General features: G+C 49.1%; 1 protein-coding gene across 1 annotated transcript in view; it reads left to right on the top strand.

Moving 5' to 3' along the window:
* Positions 1 to 92: 92 nt before the first annotated feature.
* Tacc2 (transforming, acidic coiled-coil containing protein 2) overlaps positions 93 to 22,657 on the top strand; it is a 67,357-nt gene continuing 44,792 nt past the window's right edge. The window contains exon 1 of the mRNA XM_013021964.1: positions 93 to 160. Coding sequence (XP_012877418.1) covers positions 93 to 160 — 68 coding nt within the window. The remainder of the gene's footprint in view (positions 161 to 22,657) is intronic.

Below are 22,657 nucleotides of genomic sequence, written 5' to 3'. Positions count from 1 at the left end.
CTCCCGGGCTCCCGGGCTCCCGGCCGGAGGACCAGCCTGGCCAGGACGCTGGCCCTGCCCGCAGCTAGCCCGCACGCCTGGGCGCAGCGAGGATGGGAGGGTCGCAGTCCCTGCAGGCAGCCCCAGCCAGCGACCTGAACCCGGAGGTGTCCGAGGCCATGTAAGCGCCGCTGTCGGCGGGGTGGGGGCGGGCGCGGGGGAGGGGGCGGGGGCGGCTGCCGGCTTTGTTACCAGCCTCCTGCCTGGTGCACCGAGCCCCGGCCGGCCTGGGGTTCCGGCAGCCTGGCGAAGCTCTACCTGATGGCCGCCGCGTGGAGCGGCTCATGCCCGAGCCCCAAGAGGCTCCGGGAGGCAGAAATCGCCCCCTGGATTTCAGCCCCTCCAGCCACGGGGTGCGGGCTTAGGGGCTTCCTGCTCCATCAGCATCTTTCCCTCTGCACCCCCGCCCCCCCCATGGTATTTCCTGCCAGGGAACAGCCTGGCATCGGGGAAGGCCTCCTCCTGGAGCGGGGCAGCTCCGTGCCCTGGAGACCGTCGGCAGCCACTGGCACGCCGGCCGGGCGGGCGGGCGGCGGGGACCTCCACCGGACCTCACAGTCCGCTGAGCCCCAGCGTCGCCCATCGCCTGGCTCTGGGTGAACACAGGCACAAGGCCGCTTGCTATTATGAGGAGAGACACTGTGCAGCCTTGTCATTGGCCCAGGTGGTACTTGACGGTGCATCGATCCAGGAATCCGATCTTCTTTTCAAAGCCACAGAGCTAATGTGCTCCGAAGTGGGCTCTATGCCGGACGAGTGTTTATTACCACGAGGGTGTCTGTTATGGTCGCCTGCATTAGGGAGCCGGCATGTTTCAGAGGATGGGCTTCTTGACGAAGGTCCCCACCCCCCTCCCAGCCAGATCGCGTTTCAGCAAGTCAGGCTGGTGTCCAGAGTGGGCCTGGGAGAAGGGTGGGTTTCAGAGAACAATGTTTCTGGGGGCTTGGGAGTGGGGGTGGCAAAGCAGTGAGCTCGCGGCTTTGGTATGTGGGGTGGTAGCAGGGACTGGTGTGTGTGTGGTAGGGATGGATGGATGGGGTAGGGGTGGCACCTCGTGTGGGTCTGGGCTTCAGTGAGGAGCGGGCCCATGGTGATGTCATGTTGCCCCAAGCAGCTGCATGGTTTTCCAGGCTCCCTTGTTCATGAGGAAGGAGGCATTCTTGGGAGCAGGTGTTCACCCGTCATTTCTCTTCATCCCTATAACTCAAGACAGCACCGTCTTACAGTGGAGATGCATCCCATTTGAGTGGTTTTATTTGTTATATGGTGTGAACCTTGTACTAAGCTGCCCTGTTTCTCATTCAGGTGCAAATATTGTCAGATACATGGGCATGCCTAAGAAAAGAACAATTCCAGCCTTTTTTTTTTTTTTAAAGAAGTATCTAAACTAGAAACCACTTAATCAGTGACTGCACCAGCTTGCCCACTACTTATTACAGCTCTTGCTTACCAAAGCCCTTAAAAGCCTCAGAAGGGATAATGTGACCATATGTTTGGGAAAAATGAGCTCCTCAGCCATTGGAAATTCAACTCACTAGTCGCTAACATCCCCGCCCTCTTTCCCAGCTGAGTTAATGAATATTGTGTACTCTTATCAGCTGAGGGAGGAAGCTGAAGCGGTTGGGCAGATGCTGCCGGTGGGGACAGAAGTTTTCTATAAGGTCCTGCCTTGTGAGGATAGTAACCTTTAAGTGATAGTAGAGGTGGAGTGGTCACCTTGTGATGGAAGCTGCTTGTCAGATACTTGCATAGTCAGTCCCTTTACCAATTACCCTAAGGCCCCTCTCTCTGGACCAGACCTGATGTTTGGAAATGTATCTGAATCTGATGGTTAAGATAGTGTGTTTTAAGTCGGGGCACTAGGGGCTTAGGCCTATAATCCTAGCTACTCAGGAGGCTAAGATATGAGAATTAAGGTTTGAAGCCAGCCCAGGTAGGAAAGTCTCTGAGACTCTTATCATCAATTAATCACCAAAAAGCCAGAAGTGGAACTGTGGTTCAAGTGGTAGAGGGCCAGCCTTCAGCAAAAAAGCGAAAGGACCATACCCAGGCTCTTCTGTACACACACACACACACACACACACACACACACACACACAGTGTGTTTTAGCCAGGTGTCAGTGGCTCATGTTTATAATCCTATCTTCTCAGGAGGCTGACATCTGAGGACTCCATTTGAAACCTGCCTGAGCAGGAAAAGTCTGTAAGACTCTTACTTCCAACTTAACCTATAAAAAGCCAGAAGTGGAGCTATGGCTCAAGCGGTAGAGCATTAGCCTTGAGTGAAAAAGCTAAGGGAAAGCACCTTGGCGCCCTGAGTTCAAGCCTTAGTACCAAAAACAAAAAGAAAAAAAAACGTATATTTACCTATTCACAAAATTTCATCCTCTTCCCCTTGACTTGTTTGTTTTAAAGAATTGGAAAGAGGGGAAATAGTTGGGATTCTCTTCCTAGCAACTGACTTCCTTCGAAACCCATGTGAGTCTTTTCCTCTTCAGATGTGCTTCTTTCTAGTCTCAAGGTTTTTTTTTTAGAAAATGCATTAGGAGAGTGGTTCTTTCATGATCATTTGTATTTCATGTACCTAAAAATGCATGCACATGAATAATATACAAGACAACATAGCAGGGATGCTGGCAGAAAGAGCTGCTGTTGTAAGATGATGCTGTCATGGCTGCAGGAACAGAGAGGACCCTGGGTGCTCACCTCCTGTCAGCTGCAGCCCCTTTCAACCAGACTCCAGAGTGAACATTGCTCTCTGTGTGTGTGTGTGTGTGTGTGGGTAACTCCACTGAAAGCTGGGCTTATAGAAGGCCATGTGGAAGAGTAAAACCAAATGAGGATTTGAAAGTGACTATGGGATTTGTTTGCTTTTTTTTTAGGATTTCTTCTATTCAAATTTTACTTATTATTCAAAATCTTCTGTTGTGGTTTGGGTGCCTTTGGACAGCCTTTGTAGCTTGCACTGAAGGCTTCCTTCTGAACTGGAGAGCTGCGGGGTGTGGAGGGCAGAAGACACATGGGATGGGAGGTGGACAGAGGATACATGTTCCAGGTGACCGGTCCCTGTACTCTAAGGCCCCCCCAGGAGCCTGTTGGACATGGCGTCACGCCCTGCCTCACACACTTCAATCAGAATTGGCAAGTCAGAGTTGGAGAACCCTGATCTAGTTATATGTCGTCCACCTCAGGTCCATGTGAAACCACTGATCACTATTGGTGACTTCTTCCCAACCTAATGTCAACCATGGTCCCTTCCCCAACCAACATGGGCAGAGGGAAAATCCTCCACAGAAACCCTCTGCATAGATGTGGGGAGCTAGTGCAGGGGAGAGGCGGGAAATACTAGAGAGAAGAAGGTCTATTGATTATCCTGGGGGAGCCCTGGGGGCTCGACTTCTGCTAAGTGAAGCAGCATTAAACACTTTGTCTTTTCCGTGGTTAGAGTTAGCGATTCATCCCAGGGTCTCTTCAGATTTCCCCCTCCCTCCAGTCATGGAGAGGTGACCAGGGGGCCAGCACCATCTAAGGCCTACAGGGTGGTCCTGTTTGTAGCCAGGATGCTACGTGGGGCACCACTGCCTAGTGAACTTGTGCCTTGGCTCCACAAAGCACATATGGACAGCTCTAGTGTAAGGGCCTGGTAGAATGCAGAGGGAGGGAGGGAAGCGGCCGGCTCGGCTAACCCGTGTCCCGCTGTGTGTGGGGGGGGGCAGGAAATAAAGTAGGAAAACACTAAGTAGAGATTGTGCTTTCTGGCAATTAAGAAAGACAAGGCCTTACCCAGGACATGAGAACGGGAGCTAGTCTGGGGGAAAGTGGATGTCTTTGGACTGGCAGTTGAAATGCAGGTATGGGGGACCCAAGAATAGCGGGAAGTGGGCAGGGCAAAGTGGGATCTTGGGCACTGCCACAGATCAGCCCCTTGCTTGTGTGGTTCCTGACCCTGTCTTGGTTTTACCTTGGGAGCTGTTGAGCAGATCTCTGATTCTGAACTGACCACTTACCTAAAAGGTTTTCTCATGGTGAAACTCCACATCTGTACACTCGCTCATAATGATAAAATGTAAGATACCTGCAAAAGCAGGAATGTGTGGTGTCTGAAAATTACCAGCCCCTCAGCCCCTCAGGAGGCTGGAGAGGCTGCCGGGACTCCAGCAGGAATTGTCTTGAATTCTCAGTTGATCCTTTCCATAGCCTCCTTTCTTGAAGTAGCCCTTGGCTAAATCATAGCTTACACTACTCTGCAGATACTTTTGTCTTCCTGGTAGCAGATTTACTTTGAATGTAACTGTTGGAAACAATTAGTAGACTGATTTTATCCCCTCTGAAATGGAATAAGCTGTAGAGTAAAAGGCTCTTTGTGGGTACCTTTTTCTACTAGAATTCCTAGACAGCTCCAGCCTGAACCCATGACCTAGTGCCTGGCCTTTCACCCCTACTTCACGGGGCTTTCTCTGATGTGTGTGGAGAGCTGAAGGCATTAACATTCCCAAGTCTTCTAGTAGTTCTTGGCATCCAAAAGGCCATATAGTTTTGGGGTGGGGTGCCCACTACAGGTAGGACAAGCAGCTAGAAATCACGTGTTGATGAGTATGACTCTGAAGGTGAGTCTTACATCAAGGTCAGGTGATTCCGGACCATTCTTCCCCACTGACCCTCCTGTCCCTAACTCTGTTTCTTTCCACTGTCTGCAGCCTGCTTCTGTGGCTGTCGTGTTGGTTTCCTAGGAAACTACATTAGCCTGACACCTGATTGGCTGCTTTGGCCAGATGGATCATGGAGCTAGAGCAGTGTTGGGAGGGGCGGAGGGGGGGTGAACCTGGGATGTTGCACAACCCCATCCTACCCCTTAAGATGAATGAGGTGGACTCAGGCATTGTGAACAGTTGTTCTGTGGAAACCAGTTGCTTTTGTTTCAGAGGTGCAGGTTGTCTGGGGAGGCTGGTTGAGTACGAAACACCAACTGAGTTGGAACTGTTCGTACACACCTATGGTGGATGCGATAGCACAGGTGACATTGGTTCTGTTTATATTTACAAACTCTCCTTAGCAGTTGTTTCTGGAGAGCAGGTGGGTGCCGTTGACAGCTGGCAAATGTGGAAGCAGAGCTGTGCTTGCAGCCTTGCCGCCAGGAGTTTAAAGCCCTCCTCAGCCTTGCCCGGCAGACCCAGACTCAGAGAAACTTTTTTGCACTGCTGTTGCCTGCCAGCCTTGTTTCCGTTAGAGAAATATTACATCCATTAATCCTGTGAGGTGGATGGATTTTACAGGTCAGGAAAAGGAGTCTCTGGATGGTTTAAATCGCCAGGTCAGCAAACTGCTTCTATGAAGGGTCAGAGGGTAAAGATTGTAGGCGTGGTGGCCATCAGCTCTGCTGTTACAGCACAAACACTACTATAGATAATGTGTACATTAATGCTCCAATAAAACTTTATTGACAAAGACAGGTCAGAGGTTATGTTTTGTTGGCCCCAGGTCATACAGATGGTTAGTGCAGGTATCAGGCCCATGTCTTCCCCCAGGCTATCCATCAGTGGAGAGATCCTCCAGCCTTTGGCCTAGGCATCTTCTTTGTTCTCTTTCTTGATGTTTTCTGTGTGGCCACAGATGTGCTGATAATATCCCTAATCCTCCCTCTCCTTCTCTTGTTTCTAACGTTTTCTCTCTTGGATTTATTTCCCATGGAGACTTTAGGATTAATAATGTGTTCAAAAGTAAAACTGATGATCTTCCTTGTCTCAAGGATAAAAACAGGGAGTGTAGCTCAGTGGTAGAGCACCTACCTAGCATGTGTGAGACCCTGAGTTCAATCCCTAGCACAGCCAAAACAAAATCAGAAAACAAAAACTGGCATTGACTCACAGCCAGACTTGCCTTAGCCTCTGCCATCTCCTCATGTGGCTGGTGATTGGGGGGGGTCACACCAGAACCTGAAGGTGAAGGCTCGTTCTCCCCTTTCCCCACCTTTCCCTTCTTCCCAGGACAGCCCAAGCCCATGAGGTTTCCCTAGCTAAAATCCTGGGTGCACCTTCCATTGCTTTTCATCTAGAATCCAAACCTTGGCATGGCCTACAGAGTTCCCCTTATCTGTTCTTCTGGGGAACTAGTCACCCGGTACATCAAGGACTATACAAGTCCTCCTGCCTCAGAGCCTTTGCACATGCTCTAAAGTCCTCTGGGCAAGCCTTCCACCCCATGCAGCTCTGACTGGGTCCTTCCCTAGCTCTGAATCTTGACAGTGTTTGTCCGCCATTGTTCTCCCATGATATCCAACAGAACATCTGCAAGGACAGCGCGGTCTGCCATCCACAGTCAGAGCAGTGGCCTTTAACCACCGGCCGCGCCACCCAGCAGCCAAGCACTTCAATTTAAATTGCTGTAGCCATGTGTGGCATGTGATTGCTGGACCCGCCACCGCAGGTCTGTGTGAATCTCTCTGTTCCAGGTTCTTCCTCGTCCTCAGCTTGACTTGTAATTATTTCATTTACTTCCCTGTTCTCACCAGAACAAGGAGGGGCCAGTGCACAGCCTTCCACTTGTTTATACTTCCGCCTCCAGCCCCTGGCCCAGCGCCCGGCACGTGGGGTTCAGTAGGTGCTCGTGAATGAGACTGCGCTCGGATGCATGGATGGGTGTCTTGCCAGCAAGAAGAATCATAACTACATCAGCTCTCCAGCTGATCAGCTGTGAGGAGGCCTGGGCTCAGTTCTGCCCCATTGCCACAGTTCAACACAGCCTGCTCTGCACCTTAGTGCGGCATGTCTCTGAGGGAGCAGCAGGCCCCGCCCCCTCCCCCCTTTTCTCTCAGTTCCTGGAGCCGTATTTATGTATTTATTTGTATTTACTTTTTGCCAGTCCTGAGGCTTGAACTCAGGGCCTGGGCTCTGTTCCTGAGCTCCTTTTGCTCAAGGCTAACGCTCTACCCCTTGAGCCACAGTGCCACTTCTGGCTTTTTCTGTGTATGTGGAACTGAGGAATCAAACCCAGGGCTTCATGCATGCGAGGCAAGCGCTGTACCACTGAGCCACCTTCCCAGCCTGGTTTGCTGTTTTTAGATGTCTATTATTTTGCTCTCAGCTTGCTGCACTCCTCTTCCAGACTGCTGTACTCCCTTTCTCTCCCTCCCCTCCCCTGCCCTCCCCTCCCTGCCTTCATTCCCTTTCTTCCCCTCGCTTCTCCTCCTGTCGGTGGGCATCTCTGTTCCATCCCTGCCTTCATCTTCTTCACCTGCACAAGCTGCTGGCTGGGGAGCCCGGGCATGTGGGTCGTGCAGAGCCTTGGGAGGAGGCTGGCATGGCCCCGGGAGCTCCACATTTTGCCTTTGTTCCACCTCCTCAGCCTCAGACGGGAGTGGACTCCCGGGCTGCAGGAAGGTGCTGCTGTGCAGGGAATTGCAGTGGGGGAAGGGCGTCCCCTGCTTCCTTCAGAAAGGGAAGTGGGTACAGTTTCCACCAGGGAAAACCGCAGGAGCTGAGTACTGGGGCGAATTTGAGTGTTTGGGGGATGGGGAGGAGGGGGGACACCAGCCCTGTGTCCCCAGGGCTGAGAACTCAGGCCAGCTGCCGAGCCCACTTTTTGTTGACATGCTAGCCTGACTTACTCAAAACATACTGGAGTTCCCGCGTCCGAGAACTTTAGAAATGGCAACTCAAAATCTTGGCTGAGAGGACCTTTTTTTTTTTTTGTTTCCTGCTTCTGGAGAAGGAGCCGAGAACCTCAGTGCCTGCCAGGCAAGCGCTCTGCCGCTGAGCAGCTCCCCTGCCCTGCAGAGGGCTTTTCTGTGACACAAAACTGTTTTAATCTCACCCCGTATCATTTGTGAAACATCACCTTGGCTCCCTCATTACTCACCGTGTGAGTCAGCAAGTCATTTTATTTTAAGTAACTTTAGGTGGTACTAGGGTTCGAACGCAGGGCCTTATGTTTGCTGGGCGGGTGCTCTACCTGTTGGGCCATGGCTTCAGCTCATTTTTGCTTTAGTTACTGTTTAGGTAGGGTCTCAAGCCAAGGATGGCTTCAGGTCAGGATACCTTCTTTCTGTGCCTACTGTGTGGCTGGGATTATAAGGAGTCCTTTTAATTGTTTAACTTGCAGTCTGCTAAACATACACATATACACACAAATGTGTGCTATGGTAATGGTGGTGGTGGTGTGTGTGTGTGTGTGTATTATAGATGGACTGTATCACTTGGCAAACTTAAGAGTATTGGCTGGGTACCAGTGGCTCACACCTCTCATCCTACTTTGAAGGCTGAGATCTGAAGATCATGGTTGGATGCCAGCCCTGGGCAAGAAAGTCCCTGAGAGTCTTTCTTTTTTTGGGGGGGGGGTCCAGTCGTGGGGCCTGAACTCTGGGCCTGGGTGCTGTTCCTCAGCTCTTCAGCTCAAGGCTCTTGAGCCACAGCACCACTTCCGGCTTTTTTCTTTTTGCTTATGCGGTGCTGAGGAATCGAACCCAGGGCCTCAGGCATGCAAGGCAAGCGCTCTACCACTGAGCCACCTTCCCAGCCCGTCCCTGAGATTCTTATCTCCAATTAACTAGCAGAAAGCCAGCAATAGAGCTGTGGCTCAAGTGGTAGAGTGCCAGCCTTGAGCAAAAAAGCTCAGGGACAGTGCCCAAGATCAGCATACATGCACACACACATACAGGCTTTCACACACACACACACACAGCAGCAGCAGCAGCAGCAGCAGCAGCAGAGGTATCCTCCCTAGGCAGTGAAATGTAGGAGGGGATAATAATGGGCATTAGGTCTGGTCCTCCCTTGAGTCTTACTTGTCTTTGTCCTAAGGGACCTTTTTCTTATGACTCAGTAATGTTCTGGAGGGCAAATCTAAGGAATTGGGTGTAGACTGCTCCCCCTAAGTGAGAACTCTCCAGGGAAAGGCCAGCTCTCCAGAGCCCCAGCAAGCCCAGAGGTGTTCAACTAAACAGTGGCCTTTCAGTATTGTGTCTGTTGAGGCTGAGTTTAAATACCCCAAGTTCTAGCGGAGGCTCAGAGCTGAACTGGAATACAGTCAGACACAAGGACAGGGTCTTCACACTGGCCTGTGGTTCCTGCAGGCTGTTGGTGTTAAGTGGCAGCTTGGTGTAGCCAGTGTTCCTGGGCTGTTCTAGGTTCACTGCTGGAGGAGAAAATGCCACAGGGGGAACGACGCACAGTCCGCCGCTGGCCAGCCCAGGGGAAGCCATGGATTCTGTTACAGCCAGCGGAAGCAGCGCCTCCTTCAATGTGGACCAGACCCAGAGTCTGCCACTGCAGAAGCCACAGCATCCAGGGCGGCCCCCCACCCGACCATTCACAGGAGCCCCAATGGATGTTGCTAATTATTCCTTGTTCTACATTAAAAGGAGGCTTCTGGAGGGGTCTGGAAGTATTTTCCCTCCGGGAAGAGAGTGGGGGAGGCTGGCTTCACTTTAGGCAAAACATCTGTACACAGGGAGGTCCTGCCTCCACTGTGCATTTCCTTTCATGAGTGGCTCTAAGATGTTTTCCTGGGGTCCACGGCTGCTGGGGAGTCACTCAGAACAGCATCTGTTGGGTCAGAGGGAGAGGCAGAAGAGCAAGAGGAAGAGTAGAGGCTGCTGGGAGCCATAGGCTCCAGTTGTGATGTCAATGAAATGGAGTGAGGCCTCCTTTTTCCTCACCGTTACTTAGGCTCCCTTTTTCCTCACCGTTACTTAAGAACCCCAACAGGTAAGGTGGAGGGCAGAGGCTGCACCCTTGTATTTGGGGATGGGGAGAAGAAAGCATGTGGGAAGTGTTCACATGTGGGTATACATATTACGTTTCCAGGCCCGGAGTATGTACTCATTTCCTGGATATTATTTGGGTTTCAAAATTATTTTTATTGTTATTAAGGTGCTGTACAGAGGGGCTACCATTTCATAAGTCAGATAATGAGTACGGTTCATTGTTTTGGACAGTATCTCCCCTTCCTTTACTTTCCCCCAGTTCCCTGCCCACAAGCTACATGGGTCGTTTTCTACATAGTGTATACTGAAGAGCATGATTGCTTTTGTTCACTCTTCCTTCCTTCTGCACCCTGTCTGTACACCCTCAGAAGAAAAACAAACACAACAATAGAAGCCCATGTTTTGTTTGTTTGCTTTTGGTTCTGGGGCTTGAACTCAGGGCCTGAGCACTGTCACATGGCTTTTTTTTTTTTTTTGCACAAAGCTGGCTTTTTGCTGGTAAATTAGAGATAAGCATCTCATAGAATTTCCTGCCCAGGCTGGCTTTGTGGATTCTATTTCTCTTTCCTCTCTCCAAAATAGGACTGTACCTTCGAGATTCAGGACTAATGACTGATATGGCGGGTAGAGGAGAATGAAAGGTGCAGGGTTTTCTGGGTTTTCTGATGATGGTTTAAGTTGCCCATGTCTCAGAGGCTCTGGGAAATCTTTCTGCCACCCCCAAGTATAACATGTTATTTCTCAGCAGCATTGGGACATGTAATTGGAACAGACACTTGAGTTAGAAAAGGCCTGGTGGCCAAGTGGTGGTTACTGATGAAGAATTATGGCCAGACCTGTGCCCCTTGGCCGGTGGGGAGCAAGGGACATAGGAGAGTGGCCTGGCAGGCAGAGAGCATGTGGTCTAGCGGTGGGGGAAATTGGGGAGGCTGCCACCAGACATGGGCTGTGCATATGGGATATAGACATCATGGGGTCTTCAGCACCCAGTGAGGGTCCAAGAGAAAGAGAGAGCAGGATGGGAGGGCTGCATGGAGGAAGTAATGTTTCTTACAGAGTCTAGGGAAGCCCTTCCCGGGCCAGAAGGGGTGCAGGACCCAGCCTTGAAGGGCCTAGAGGGCTGATGTAGGACAGGCGGCATTGGGTGAGGCTGGGCTGGGCACACAGGAGGTCATGGCAGGCTGAAGCTTGTCAGTGGTGAGGAGGAGTCTTGGGTGGAGTGCGAAGGCAGGTCCTAGGGTTGGATTTGGGTTTGTGTTCAGGGACAAAGATGAGGAAAAAAGCCTGCCTTTGATTCCTTGCCTTGCTGAGTATTATTGAACATTCATTTGGAGTCCCTACATTTGTGACGACGTAAGAGGACTGGACAGCCTAGCTTCTCAGGTTTTTAGAACTGAGAGCTGTCTTTGTCGTGTGTGTGTGTGCGTGTGCGTGCGTGTGTGCGCGCGCACGCGTGCGTGCGCACTCGTACATGTACACACATGTACTGCTACCGGAGCTTGAACTCAGGTTCCGGAAGCTGTCCCTTAGATTTTACGCTCAAGGCTGGTGCTCTACCGCTTGAGCCACAGCACCACTTCTGTCTTTTTCTGAGTAATTTGTTGGAAATAAGAGTCTCATGGACTTTGCTGCACAAAATGGCTTTAAACCGCGATCCTCAGATCTCTGCCTCCTGAGTAGCTAGGATTACAGGCGTGAGCCACCAGTGCCTAGCTTACATCTCACTTTTTGGTAGTTGACTGGAGATAAGAGTCTTACAGACTTTTCTGCCTGAGGATTGAACCGTGATCCTCAGATCTTGGCCTCTGGAGAGGCTAGGATTATAGATGTGATTCACTGGTACCCAGCTCAGATTGTTGTGTTGATGATTTTTTGAGATAGTCTTACTAGCTTTATTATTATTATTTTCATCATCATCATCATCATCATCATCATTATTTTCACCTGGGCTAGCCTGGAACTGTGATTTTCCCATCTTGGCCCCCTGAGTAGTTTCCTTTTCTTATTTCTGATGATCAATCAATACATCCTATGATGAATTATCAGCCAGTCCTCATTGTTCAACGGAATGCACATTAAAACTCCTGCTGAAACCAACCAGAACTAAACAGCAGAAGAGGTAACTTTGAGTCTTTGGTTGAAGAGATTTGAGAACACAAAGCACAGAACTGGCCTTTGACCTTTTGTCAGACATACAGAAAGCTGGAACCTGTTCTTAAGTCACAGGGCTGAGAGGCACGATGGAGAGAAATAGTCAGGTGACTACTGTTACATCTGTACTTGTTTGATCATACCAACTGAGTAGTTGTTGGGAAGGTCAGCCCCAAGAGTGTATTTTGACTTAGTTGGGTGATTGCCATGAAACCCTGAACCCTGAGACAGTACTTGTTTGATGTGAGAAGTTACATCTGTTCCTTGAGTTGTGTTATATGGGACTGAAATCCAAGATCGGCTTGGTCGTATTCAAGCCACTGATTATAGCTCTGATTTTTTTTTTTTTTTGATGCTGTTTTGTCAATAGATCTGTAGCAGCTTCTGAATCTCTTGTGTGATGAGAAGCATTTTCTTCTTTTCATTGCTGATGATGTAAATAAAAATAAATGTTTATTTTACTAAAACTTTTCCAAAGCACAACCGTGGGCTCACTGCTCACCCCTGGACGCTCGCTGCCATTACCTCCCACCAGTATCTGAAAGTCCAGACACTTCTGCATTCTCTCCGTGGCTACCATTCTCAGGTATCATCCTCTTCCCTCTGAACTCATAACCAGAGTCCACTCTTGTCCTGCTACTGTTTCTTAGAGCAGTCAGATAGCCATGGTAAAAATGGCCTCTAACTGCTCATCCTGTAAACCTAGCTAAGGATCATAATTTGAAGTCAGCCTGGGCAGGAAAGTCTCTTGAGACTCTTGTCTCCAATTAACTACCCAAAAGCCAGAAGTAGCAGTGTAGCTCAAGTGGTAGAGTGCTAGCCTTGAACAAAAAAAACTCAGAGACCACTCTCATGTCCTGAGTTCAAGCCCTAGTACACTCTCTCTCTCTCTCTCTCTCTCACACACACACACACACACACACGGTATAATAAAAAGAGAAAATTCTAGCTCGGGTGACTCCTTCCTTAGGGTCAGGTCCTCTGGTGGGTCCCTGATTTGTGTCCAAACAAGGACCCAGGGCATTGCGATCACCACCCAGCTCTCAGGTCTCCTCCCTGTCCTTTTTCTCCTAAGTGGCACCCCCAGCCTCCTTGGCCTCAAGGCTCTTGGCCTATAGAACCACCTTCGTGCCTTTGTGTGCTTTACTGGGGTTCAACTTTTGAGACTGCAAGAAGGAGGACCCCCAGCACTTCATGGAGCTCACTACAGACTTATCTGCACTTTTCTGTCTGGCAAGATTACAGTTCTTCTTGGAGTGGCTGGAAATTAATTCAGTAAATATTCGAGTGACTTTTTTTTTTACTGCTTACTTTTGCATTTCCTCGCCCACAGTTGTTTCAGCAGTGTGTGTATATGTGTGTGTGTTTGCACGTGCTCTAATCTCATGAATCATTGGCACCGGGCTCTCCTGCTAGAGGGGGCGGTTAAAGGAAATTGGAGCATGACTCTGTCTTTCAGTTTCTCTGGTTGGTTGGGGGGAAGGATGCAGTGATTTTGATGATAGGATTTTAACACTTTGAGGGCTTTCCTGAGTAGGTAAACTCTCTCTAAAGGCCTAGCAGTGCGTGAGGGGCTCTGCAGGGGCAATTAACCACAGGCTGTCACCTGTACCTTCCATCCTTGGCTCAGACCAGAAAACAGGTCCTGGGCTGTTAGCAGTCTGTCCAGACTTAGAGTATGAACTTGGAACTTGGATTTGTTGGTGCTCCGTTTAATCTTCAATGGATATTGTGCTTTCGTCTTGTACAAGTTGTTAGGACCATGTAATTTCACATGCTATGGGCCAAGATGATGCTTTCATTTAGACTTCAGAGTTTGCAGGAAGACCGAGTTCACCTTTCTGTGTTTGTATGAGAGAACAGGGTGAAAGTCGTCTAACACTCCATAGCATACAATGTCTGAGAGAAAAGTGCGTTTTGAGGCACTGAGCAAGAAGCGTGAGCTGCAACTGTAAATGTGCTGTTTACCTGTGTGCAAGCCCCACACTTCCTTTTCTTTTTTCCTTTTTTTCTTTCTTTCTTTTCTTTTTTTTTTGGTCTCAAACTGGGACTCAGACTTGGTACCTCATGCTTTTGCTCATTGGCTAGTGCTCTACCAATTGAGCCATGCCTCCAGCCCTCCTGCACTTCCTTCCTACCACATAAGGGAAGGGAGAGGGCAAAGGATTAAGAGCATTGTGACCCAGTGCAGGTGGCTCACACCTGTAATTCTAGCTACTCAGGAGGCTGAGATCTGAGGATTGCGGTTCAAAGCCAGTCCAGGCAGGAAAGTCCAAGAGACTCTTACCTCCAGTTAACTACCAGATAACCGGAAGTGGCTCAAGTGGTAGAGCGCTTGCTTTGAGCTGAAGAGTTCCGGGACAGTGCCCAGGCCCAAAGTTTAAGTCCCATGATTGACGAAAAGAAAAAAATATCATTGTGAAAAGGCATTGTTCACAGACTTGTAGAAAATGGGCTTTTAAAACTTTCTAAATTGTGAACATTTCACTAATTTCTTGTTTTTTTTGTGTGTGTTGCTACTAGAACTTGAACTCAAGGCCTTGCACACTTCCTCAGCTGTTTTCCTCAAGGTTGGTACTCTACCACTTGAGCCACAGCTCCACTTCCAGCTTTTGTGCTGGCTAATTGGAGAAAAGAGTCTCTTAGATTTACAGGGAGGGGATCAAGTAGGAGGGGTTGGAGACAAATGCTTCAGACATGAAGACCTTAGAAACAGAGACAGATTGAGAGACACAGATGAAGACAACATAGATACAAAGGCTAGATCTGAAACCCCACTGTTGCCCTTGGGGGGGTGGGGAGTCTGCTTTGAGATCAGCCATCTCCTTTTTCTCTCAAGGATGTCAGTCAGTGACAGCGCTGGAATTTGGGGGCTGACCTCAGCCTGCAGAGGTGATGTGGCTGACCCCAGAGGTCTAGAGTCCTTGCAGGCCTGGTGGTCATGGCTGCCCGGATGCATGTGCCTGCCTTGCTATGTGTAGGGGGAAAGCTACATTCCTGTCATTCCTAGGACTTGGGGCCTGAGCACTGTCCCTGAGCTGTTTTCACTCATAGCTAGCACTGCTGGAGCCACAGCTCCACTTCCAGGGTTTTTAGTTGTTTTTTTGTTTTTTTTTTGTCAGTCATGGGTCTTGAACTTTGGGCCTGGGCACTGTCCCTGAACTCTTCAGTTCAAGGCGAGTGCTCTACCACTTGAGCCACAGCTCCACTTCTGGTTGCCTGGTGGTTAATTGGAGATAAGTCTCACCCAGTTTCCTGCCCAGGCTGGCTTTGAACCATGATCTGCAGGTCTCAGCCTCCTGAGTACCTAGGATTACAGGCATGAGCCACCAGCACCCAGCTCCACTTCCAGTTTTTAGTGATTAATTGGAGATAGAGTCTCATAGACTTTTCCTGCTCAAGCTGACTTCAAACCACAATCCTTGTTAGCTCCAAACCACAATCCTCAGATCTCAGCAACTTCAGTAATTACGATTACAGGTGTGAGCCACCAGTGCTCGGCTTCAGACTTGCCTTTTTAGAAGCCCTGTCTGCACATCGGTTTTAAGGTTTCCTGTCTACTAGTAGCTATGTCATGGGCATATGACCTGAATGGTCTGATCGGATACTCCCTCCATGGAATGGATAAATGAGTGAATGAATTCATGCCAGTACTGGGACTTGAACTCAAGGCCTGGCACTCTTGCTTAGGTGTTTTACTCAAGACTAGCACTCTACCACTTGAGTCACACATCCATTTCTGGCTTTTTGATGATTAATTGGAATTTCGTGGACTTGGTTCCCCTGGCTAGCTTCCAACTGTGATCCTCAGATCTCAGCCTTTTGTATACTAGGATTGCAGACATGAACCACTAACACCCAGCTTTCTTTAGAATTTAAAGCATGGCTAAATAAGCGAACTCTTCGCAAACAGGGCCCCAGCCTTCACAACCTAACAACAAATTTCCACTTTTGCTTTAGTTATTCAGAATTAACTCTTGTTTCTTACAGCCATATTCAGTCTACAACTGGGTCTAACTGCACTGTGGACCCTTGATTTCTCCATACTCTTCCTCTTGGCCCCTTTGAACCCTGATAACATTTCAGTATATCCACTGAATGATAGATACATACACCTGAAAATCATTTCAACAGATACCAGGTACAGGGAGGTAAATAGGCTGTCATTTGCCTTGGGTTTTCCTAGGTGATCATAAGTGTCAGCTTGGAAGATTCTAGCAGTCTGGCTTTTCACGGAGGACAGCTCTTTTTTTTTTTTTTGTCGGCCGTGGGGCTTGAACTCTGGGCCTGGGCGCTGTCCCTCAGCTCTTCAGCTCATGGCGAGCGCTCTACCACTTGAGCTACTGCGCCACTTCCGGTTTTCTGGTGGTTTATTGGAGATAGGAGTCTCACGGTCTCTCCTGCCCAGGCTGGCTTTGAACCGCGATCCTCAGATCTCAGCCTCCTGAGTAGCTAGGATTACAGGTGTGAGCCACCAGCGCCCGGCCGGAGGACAGCTCTTAACTAGCTACTTCTCTGTCACCTGATAGTGACATTTGATGGTGTTAAGAAATCTTCTTCCTTTCCCTGCACATTAAGGAGCGATTCCACAGGGCAAGTTATTTGACTACTTCCAGGATGAGCAAATTAAAGTGAAAGACCCTTTCAGTCAGCCCTTAAAACTTGTCAGTCGTGTGTGTGTGTGTGTGTGTGTGTGTGTGTGTGTGTGTGTGTGTGTGTTGGCTGGGACAACTTCTGTTGACAGGGCTGTCTACAGTTGTCGTTCAGTGGAATATTTTGATGAATAGAATCTAGTATGCAGCCGTTTCAAAAATACCCACTTATTTACAAATCCATCCAACCCTTACTCGCAGGAGATGGGGATGAATGAGACTGCCTGAGCTGCTGAAAGGCTAGTTTTGTTTCTAGAAGATTTTTTTCTCTCTCTCCAGGAATGACAGATGCTCTCTTGGCCTGGATGATATTGGCTGTTCCACAGCAAGCTATTTAGCCAAAGTGTTGGCCCTTACCTGCACTTGGTCTTTAAGGGGAAGGAAGCAGGTCGGGGGGGCGACGGGGGGGGGGAAGCAGAAAGGGCGCTGGGGTCTGACCTCGTGCAGCTTGCGCAGACTTGGTGCTCAGGGATTTCTGCATGGAGTGCTGCGTGTGGGGCTTACATCATGAAACCCTTGTCTCCGGCATGTCCTTTCACTTTGGGTGGGTGGCCCAGTACTAGGATACTTTCCTTTTTGGAGAAACGTGAAGTGCTATGCTGAGAAATGTATCTAGAATAGATATGCAATAGATACTCCTTTCCTCTTCAGCCATGCTTAAGAACAAATTAATAATCAGGCAGCATTCAAGTATGGGTAACTTTAGACTTCCAGGTGGGAGTTGCAAGCAGAACAAAGGCTCTAATCTAAAGGCACTGCTTAATGAAGGCAGGCCCAGTTCTAAGGAATATTTTTAGCTATGGCTCCCATGAATAGGTTGGTGACTGGGGACAAACCACTTCCGCTCTCTGGGCCTGTTTCCTCACCTGTTTAAAAAGGTGGAAGAGCTCTGCTGCTGGCTCAAGTCTGCAACGCTAGCTACTCAGAAGGCTGAGAGCTGAGGATCATGGTTTGAAGCTAGCCCGGGCAGCAAAGTCTGTGAGATATGAGACTCTTCTCTCTAATTAACCACCCAGAAGCCGGAAATGGATCTGTGGTTCAAGAGGTAGAACACTAGCCTTGAACAAAAAAAGAAAATCTAAGGAATAGTGCCCAGGACCTGAGTTCAAGCCCTGGTATTGTAGAGGGGAGGGGAATGGAATAATGTTTCTAGTTTCAAAGTTGTAAGATTACACGGTCTCTGCAATTGATTATTTCGAGCCTTTGAATTGCCTCCAGTAAAACATGAGCAAAATTGAACCATTTAAAGATGCATTGAAAACTATACTTATAGTACCTCTTTATGCATTGAAAACTATACTTATAGTACCTCTTTATTAAAAGGTGGCCACGATTTACTTTTATTCACACATCTGTATTCTCAGATACATCCGTGTTTAATAGGTATACAGATGTTTGTATAGGGTGTGCACGTGTGGCTGCCGACTTCACCATTCTTCATTTTTCCTGCTTCCTGGCTCTCAATTTGTTTCCACAGCCTGATTTGACCCAGCATGGCACTGACAAGAGACTGAACCCAGCCTTGGGTGGAGCAGAGCATTTCAGACTGGGCTTTTTTGAACCCCAGAGCTTTATAAAAAAAATCCTCTGAAAGTCAAGGAAATACACGAGCACTGTTTTTATACTACATGAACACAGCCGGGATGGGAAGGCGGGGGGGGGGGGGGGGGAGGCCCTGTGGGCTTGAGTTTCCATGGCCCGCACGGTCTGTCCACGCTTGGCGACACTCACTGCCATCTTTCCTCCCGTCTGCACACGCCATGCTGTGCTTTGGCTATTACCCTGTGCTGCCTTGTGCTGATAGATTAATTGGTTTAGGTGGTGAGGTGGTTCTCCTGCCCATCTGCCTAGGTGAAGAAAATCTCATCACTACAAGACCTGCTGTTAAAAACCAAGGGCTGTTGGTAGTTACTATTGTTGGTACCCATTAGGACTTTTCCTAAAGTCATGCAACCAGGAGTGAAATCTTCCAGATAATGGCTGCCTTTGGCCTCCCTCTTCCCCATGTCAAATTTTCAAGATGATCCAAACAGCTTAATTGTTAATTGTGATAGACTTTTTATGATAAAAGACACGATGCATAGTGCTGCTGAAATATCAGAGAGCCACAGATGTAGTGAGAAGGGCGCAGATTTCAGAGACCAGCAGCTCTGGATCTCAGCACTGTTTACTGACTACGCAGCCTCTGGCAAAGTTGTTTGCCTCTCTGAGCCCTAGTAATCTTATCTATAAAATAGGCCTACTCTCCAGCAGGCTGGGTAGTGGCTAATCAGGAGGCTGAGCTCTGAGGAGCTCAGTTCAAAGCCAGCCCAGGCAGAAAAGTCCATGACTCATCTCCAGTTAACCAGCAAAAAGCCAGAAGTGGAGGTATGACTCAAGTGGTAGAGTGCCAGCCTTGAGTTGAAAAGCTAAGGGACAGCCAGGCACTCATGGCTCATGCCTGTAATCTACCATACTCAGAGGCTGAGAGCTAAGGATTGGGGTTTGAAGCCAGCCCAGGCCATGAGACTCTTATCTCCAGCAAACTTCTCAGAAAAAAACCTGGAATAGAGTTGCGGCACAAAATGGTAGAGTGCTAGCTTTGAGCAAAAAAGCTCAGGGAGAGAACCCAGGACCTGAGTTCAGGCACCAGGTCCCACATACACACATGCACACACACGCACGCACATACACATTAAGAGACAGTGCTCAGGCCCTGAGTTCAAGCCCCAGTACCAGCAAGAGAGCTTAATGCAGCACTTGTCACATTATATAACATTTAGTGAGGCTAGCTGTTAAGTTTGTCATGCTAAGAACTACAGTTGTTGTGTTTTCTTCCTCCCCTCCCCTCCCCTCCCCTTTCCTCCCCTCCCTCCCTCCCTCCCTCCCCCCCTCCCTCCCTCCCTTCCTTCCTGACTATGGGTAGGTGCTAGCCAGTTCTGGGGCTTGAACTCAGGGTCTCATCTTCCCACTTGGCTTTTTTTTTCACACAAGTCTGGCACTCTACCTGTTGAGCCACACGCCTCTACTTCTGGCCTTTTGCTGGTTAGTTGAAGATGAATCTCACAGATTTTCCTTAAACTAGGATTCTCAGATCTCAGCCTTCTGAGTAGCTAGGATTACAAGTGTGAGTCATCACCACCCACTTTAAAATTTATTTTTATTTTCATTTTTAGTAGAAGGCAAAAGATGTATACAATCTGAAGAGAAACCAGAGTATTATTTTTCCCTTTTTCATGTACCCGCAACCTGAACAATAACTTTGTGCATTTTTATTTCCTCTACTAGAAAAAGAATCACATAATATATGGAACTTGCGTTATTGCTTTGGAAGTCCAAAATGCTGCTTGGTTTTTTAGGACAGACTTGATGAACTGCAGGAATCCTTGCTCCTGGAAATGCCTTTGAGTGCCTGGGAAACCGAATGGGGAAAAGAGAGCTAATTTACAAGGCTGCTATTTGCCGCCTCTAATTAACTCCCTCTGCTCCGGGGAAAGGCATAGAAGATATGTGACAACAAGGCCAGCAGCACCGGAAGTGGATGCTGCTCTGGTGATCCCTGGTGGCCCCGCATGTGTTAAGAGCAGTTGACAGTAAACAGGACGCACACAGGGGCTTGGGGTACTGTGCCCTGCTGATTTGCACACTGGCTGGGGTAGATGGTGGTCCCTCTGAGCGGGTGTGCAGATGGGCAGCTGTGCTAGCAGAGACCTCATTGGAAGTCAGCCTCTAAGACCTCAGCGCATCTGGCCCTCCCTACCGTCTGTGCCAGTGAGCACAGTGTGCTTTGGAGCTTCCAGTGCCCAGGCATGCAGAAGCGAGGGATGGGCGCTAGGTCCCTCGCTCTGCGTCTGGGCTTCCTTGGGCAACCTGTGGTGTCTGGATGCTGGCAAACCTCACTGCATCTGTGGCTGGTGGGGCAGGGGTGCTGGCAGCAGTATTAGAGCTGGGAGTTTGGAGGACTGAAGCTGCTCTTCGGCAGAGATGGCCTTGGGCTCCTGGCCGTTGTGTCCCTTGTGGAATGGGTCCAGTGGATGTGGATGGCAGTGAGCACCAGTGAGGACTCCAGTCTTCTGGCCCCACAAACAAGTTGTGGGAAGAGGCAAGTTGGCTTTGTGTGTCTTGTCAACACTGGTCCTTGAAGCATGTGGAGCTGAAGCTTATTCATTCCCGAGGCTGCACCTGGGCCCACCAAGGTGATCTGAAGCGTTACCTCTCTTCTCTCTCATACTACCTCTCTGTGAGGTTTTGCTTGTTTGAGGTATTGGGGTGTGATCTCAGGACCTTATTTTTTTGGCTTACTTGCTTGGATGATGTTCTAACACTTGAACTACACCTTCAGTCTTTTTTTTTTTTTTTCCTGTGCCAGTCCTGTGGCTTGAGCTCAGGGCCTGGATGCTGTCCTGGAGCTGTTTTACTCAAAGCTGGTACTCTATCACCTGAGCCACAGCTCTGCTTTCTCTGCCTGGGCTGGCTTTGAACGGCGATCCTCAGCTCTCAGCCTCTGAAGTAGCTAGGATTACAGGCATAGAACTCCTAGCTCTAGGCCCTGTTTCTTTCTTTTTTAAAAAAATTTTGGTACTTGTACTAGTACTTGAACATAGTCCCCGGTGCTCCTGTTTAGCCTTTTCACTCAACACTGGCACTTGAGCCACAGTTCTACTTCTGGCTTTTTGCTAGTTAATTGGAGATCAGAGTCTCAGAGATTTGTGTTGGGTTAACTGATTCTTCAGATCTCAGCCTCCTGAGTAACTAGGATTACAGGCACAAGCCACTGGTGCTCCACTCAGGCTTTTGGTTAGCATTTTCCAGACAGACTCTTGTGGACTTTTCTGCCCAGGCTGACTTTGAACCTTGATCTTTCAGTTCTTAGCCTCCTGAGTAGCTAGTATTACCGCCATAAGCCATAGGTGCCCAGCCCCTATTTGTATTTTTTTTTATACCTCTAAACAGACATTTCTACCTAGACTAGACTGAGGTCCAGGCATGGATGGATCTTAAGTTCTCCCCACAGATGAGTGCTAAGCCCGTCAGTGTGTGTATGAGAAGTCAGTGGCTGGCTGCATGCATTAAGTATTTACTGTGAAATTTACTGCTGAGCTGACCCTAGCTCACTGGACCTGTCGAAAGCAGCTCTGGTATTTCTCTTGGTCTCTTGGGGTCTCTGGAGGGTTTGGTGACTGGCAGAAGGTGCCAAAGTCCTTGAAGGGCTGATGGGGAAAAAAAATCATTGGTACTCATGAAACAAATGACCCTCAATAACTTAGAAAAGCAATATTGATGGAGGTTTTCTAAAGGGAACTCACCAAATGTTCCTTTACTCTCATTCTGACGGACAGTGCTGGGATTGGTTGGTTCCTGGTGCTCTGTCCTCTGCTTCTGGCCTTTAGAAGGTGGCGACCTCTAGTGAGCTCACTGGTCCTTTGCCTCTAGGGTGAGTTCAGCAGTGTGAGCCTGGTGTTGGGGGCGTGGCCCAGTACATCCAGTCCTGTCCTGTTCTGTTCTGTCTCACGTGCTGTGTAACCCTCTGATTATACTTCTTTGTCCCATTCGCCCATTGGGGTGGCTTATCCTGCTTTGTAATCCTACATGTCCGCCATCTTGATAGTTCACCTCCTTGTTGCAAAAGAATCAACAGTGTCTGGTTCTATTCAGATTCCTCTGAGATGAGAATTGGCCTGTTGCCCCTGCTTCTGCACCTGCTGTCCTTACACGGAGGTTGGGCCATGGCCAGGTGGGCTCCAGGATCCCGTGAGCAGTGGCCTTCTGTCCTGCAGGTGGCATGCTGGCCCAGTGACTGGGCTGCCTTCATCTTGTCCTTCTGGCCTAACATCAGTTGACCCAGGGAAGCAGAAAAGGAAGGTCATCTTCAAGGCTTTCTTGAGCCCATGGTCATGCTTGAGCCCCTGGCTTCCCCCTTTTGCTATTGAGAAGGTGTTTCCCTTTGGGAACTGTTGGACCAAGTCACTGAGTGAGGAATTTTTCTTGGGCATAGATTTTATTATACACCAAGGTCTGACTCCACCCTGCCAGCATCGTCAGTCAGCTCTGCTTTGTGGCTTGGTCTGGCATCTTCGTTGATTGAGCTGTGACTTTCATTCATTCAACCAGGCTCATTCATGATCTCCTGCATGAT

The sequence above is a fragment of the Dipodomys ordii genome, unplaced genomic scaffold (assembly GCF_000151885.1).
Source record: "Dipodomys ordii isolate 6190 unplaced genomic scaffold, Dord_2.0 Scaffold58, whole genome shotgun sequence".
NCBI classification, from domain to species: Eukaryota; Metazoa; Chordata; class Mammalia; order Rodentia; family Heteromyidae; genus Dipodomys; species Dipodomys ordii.
The sequence above is the reverse complement of the archived record's forward strand: the minus strand, read 5'-3'. Positions and strand labels throughout refer to the sequence as shown.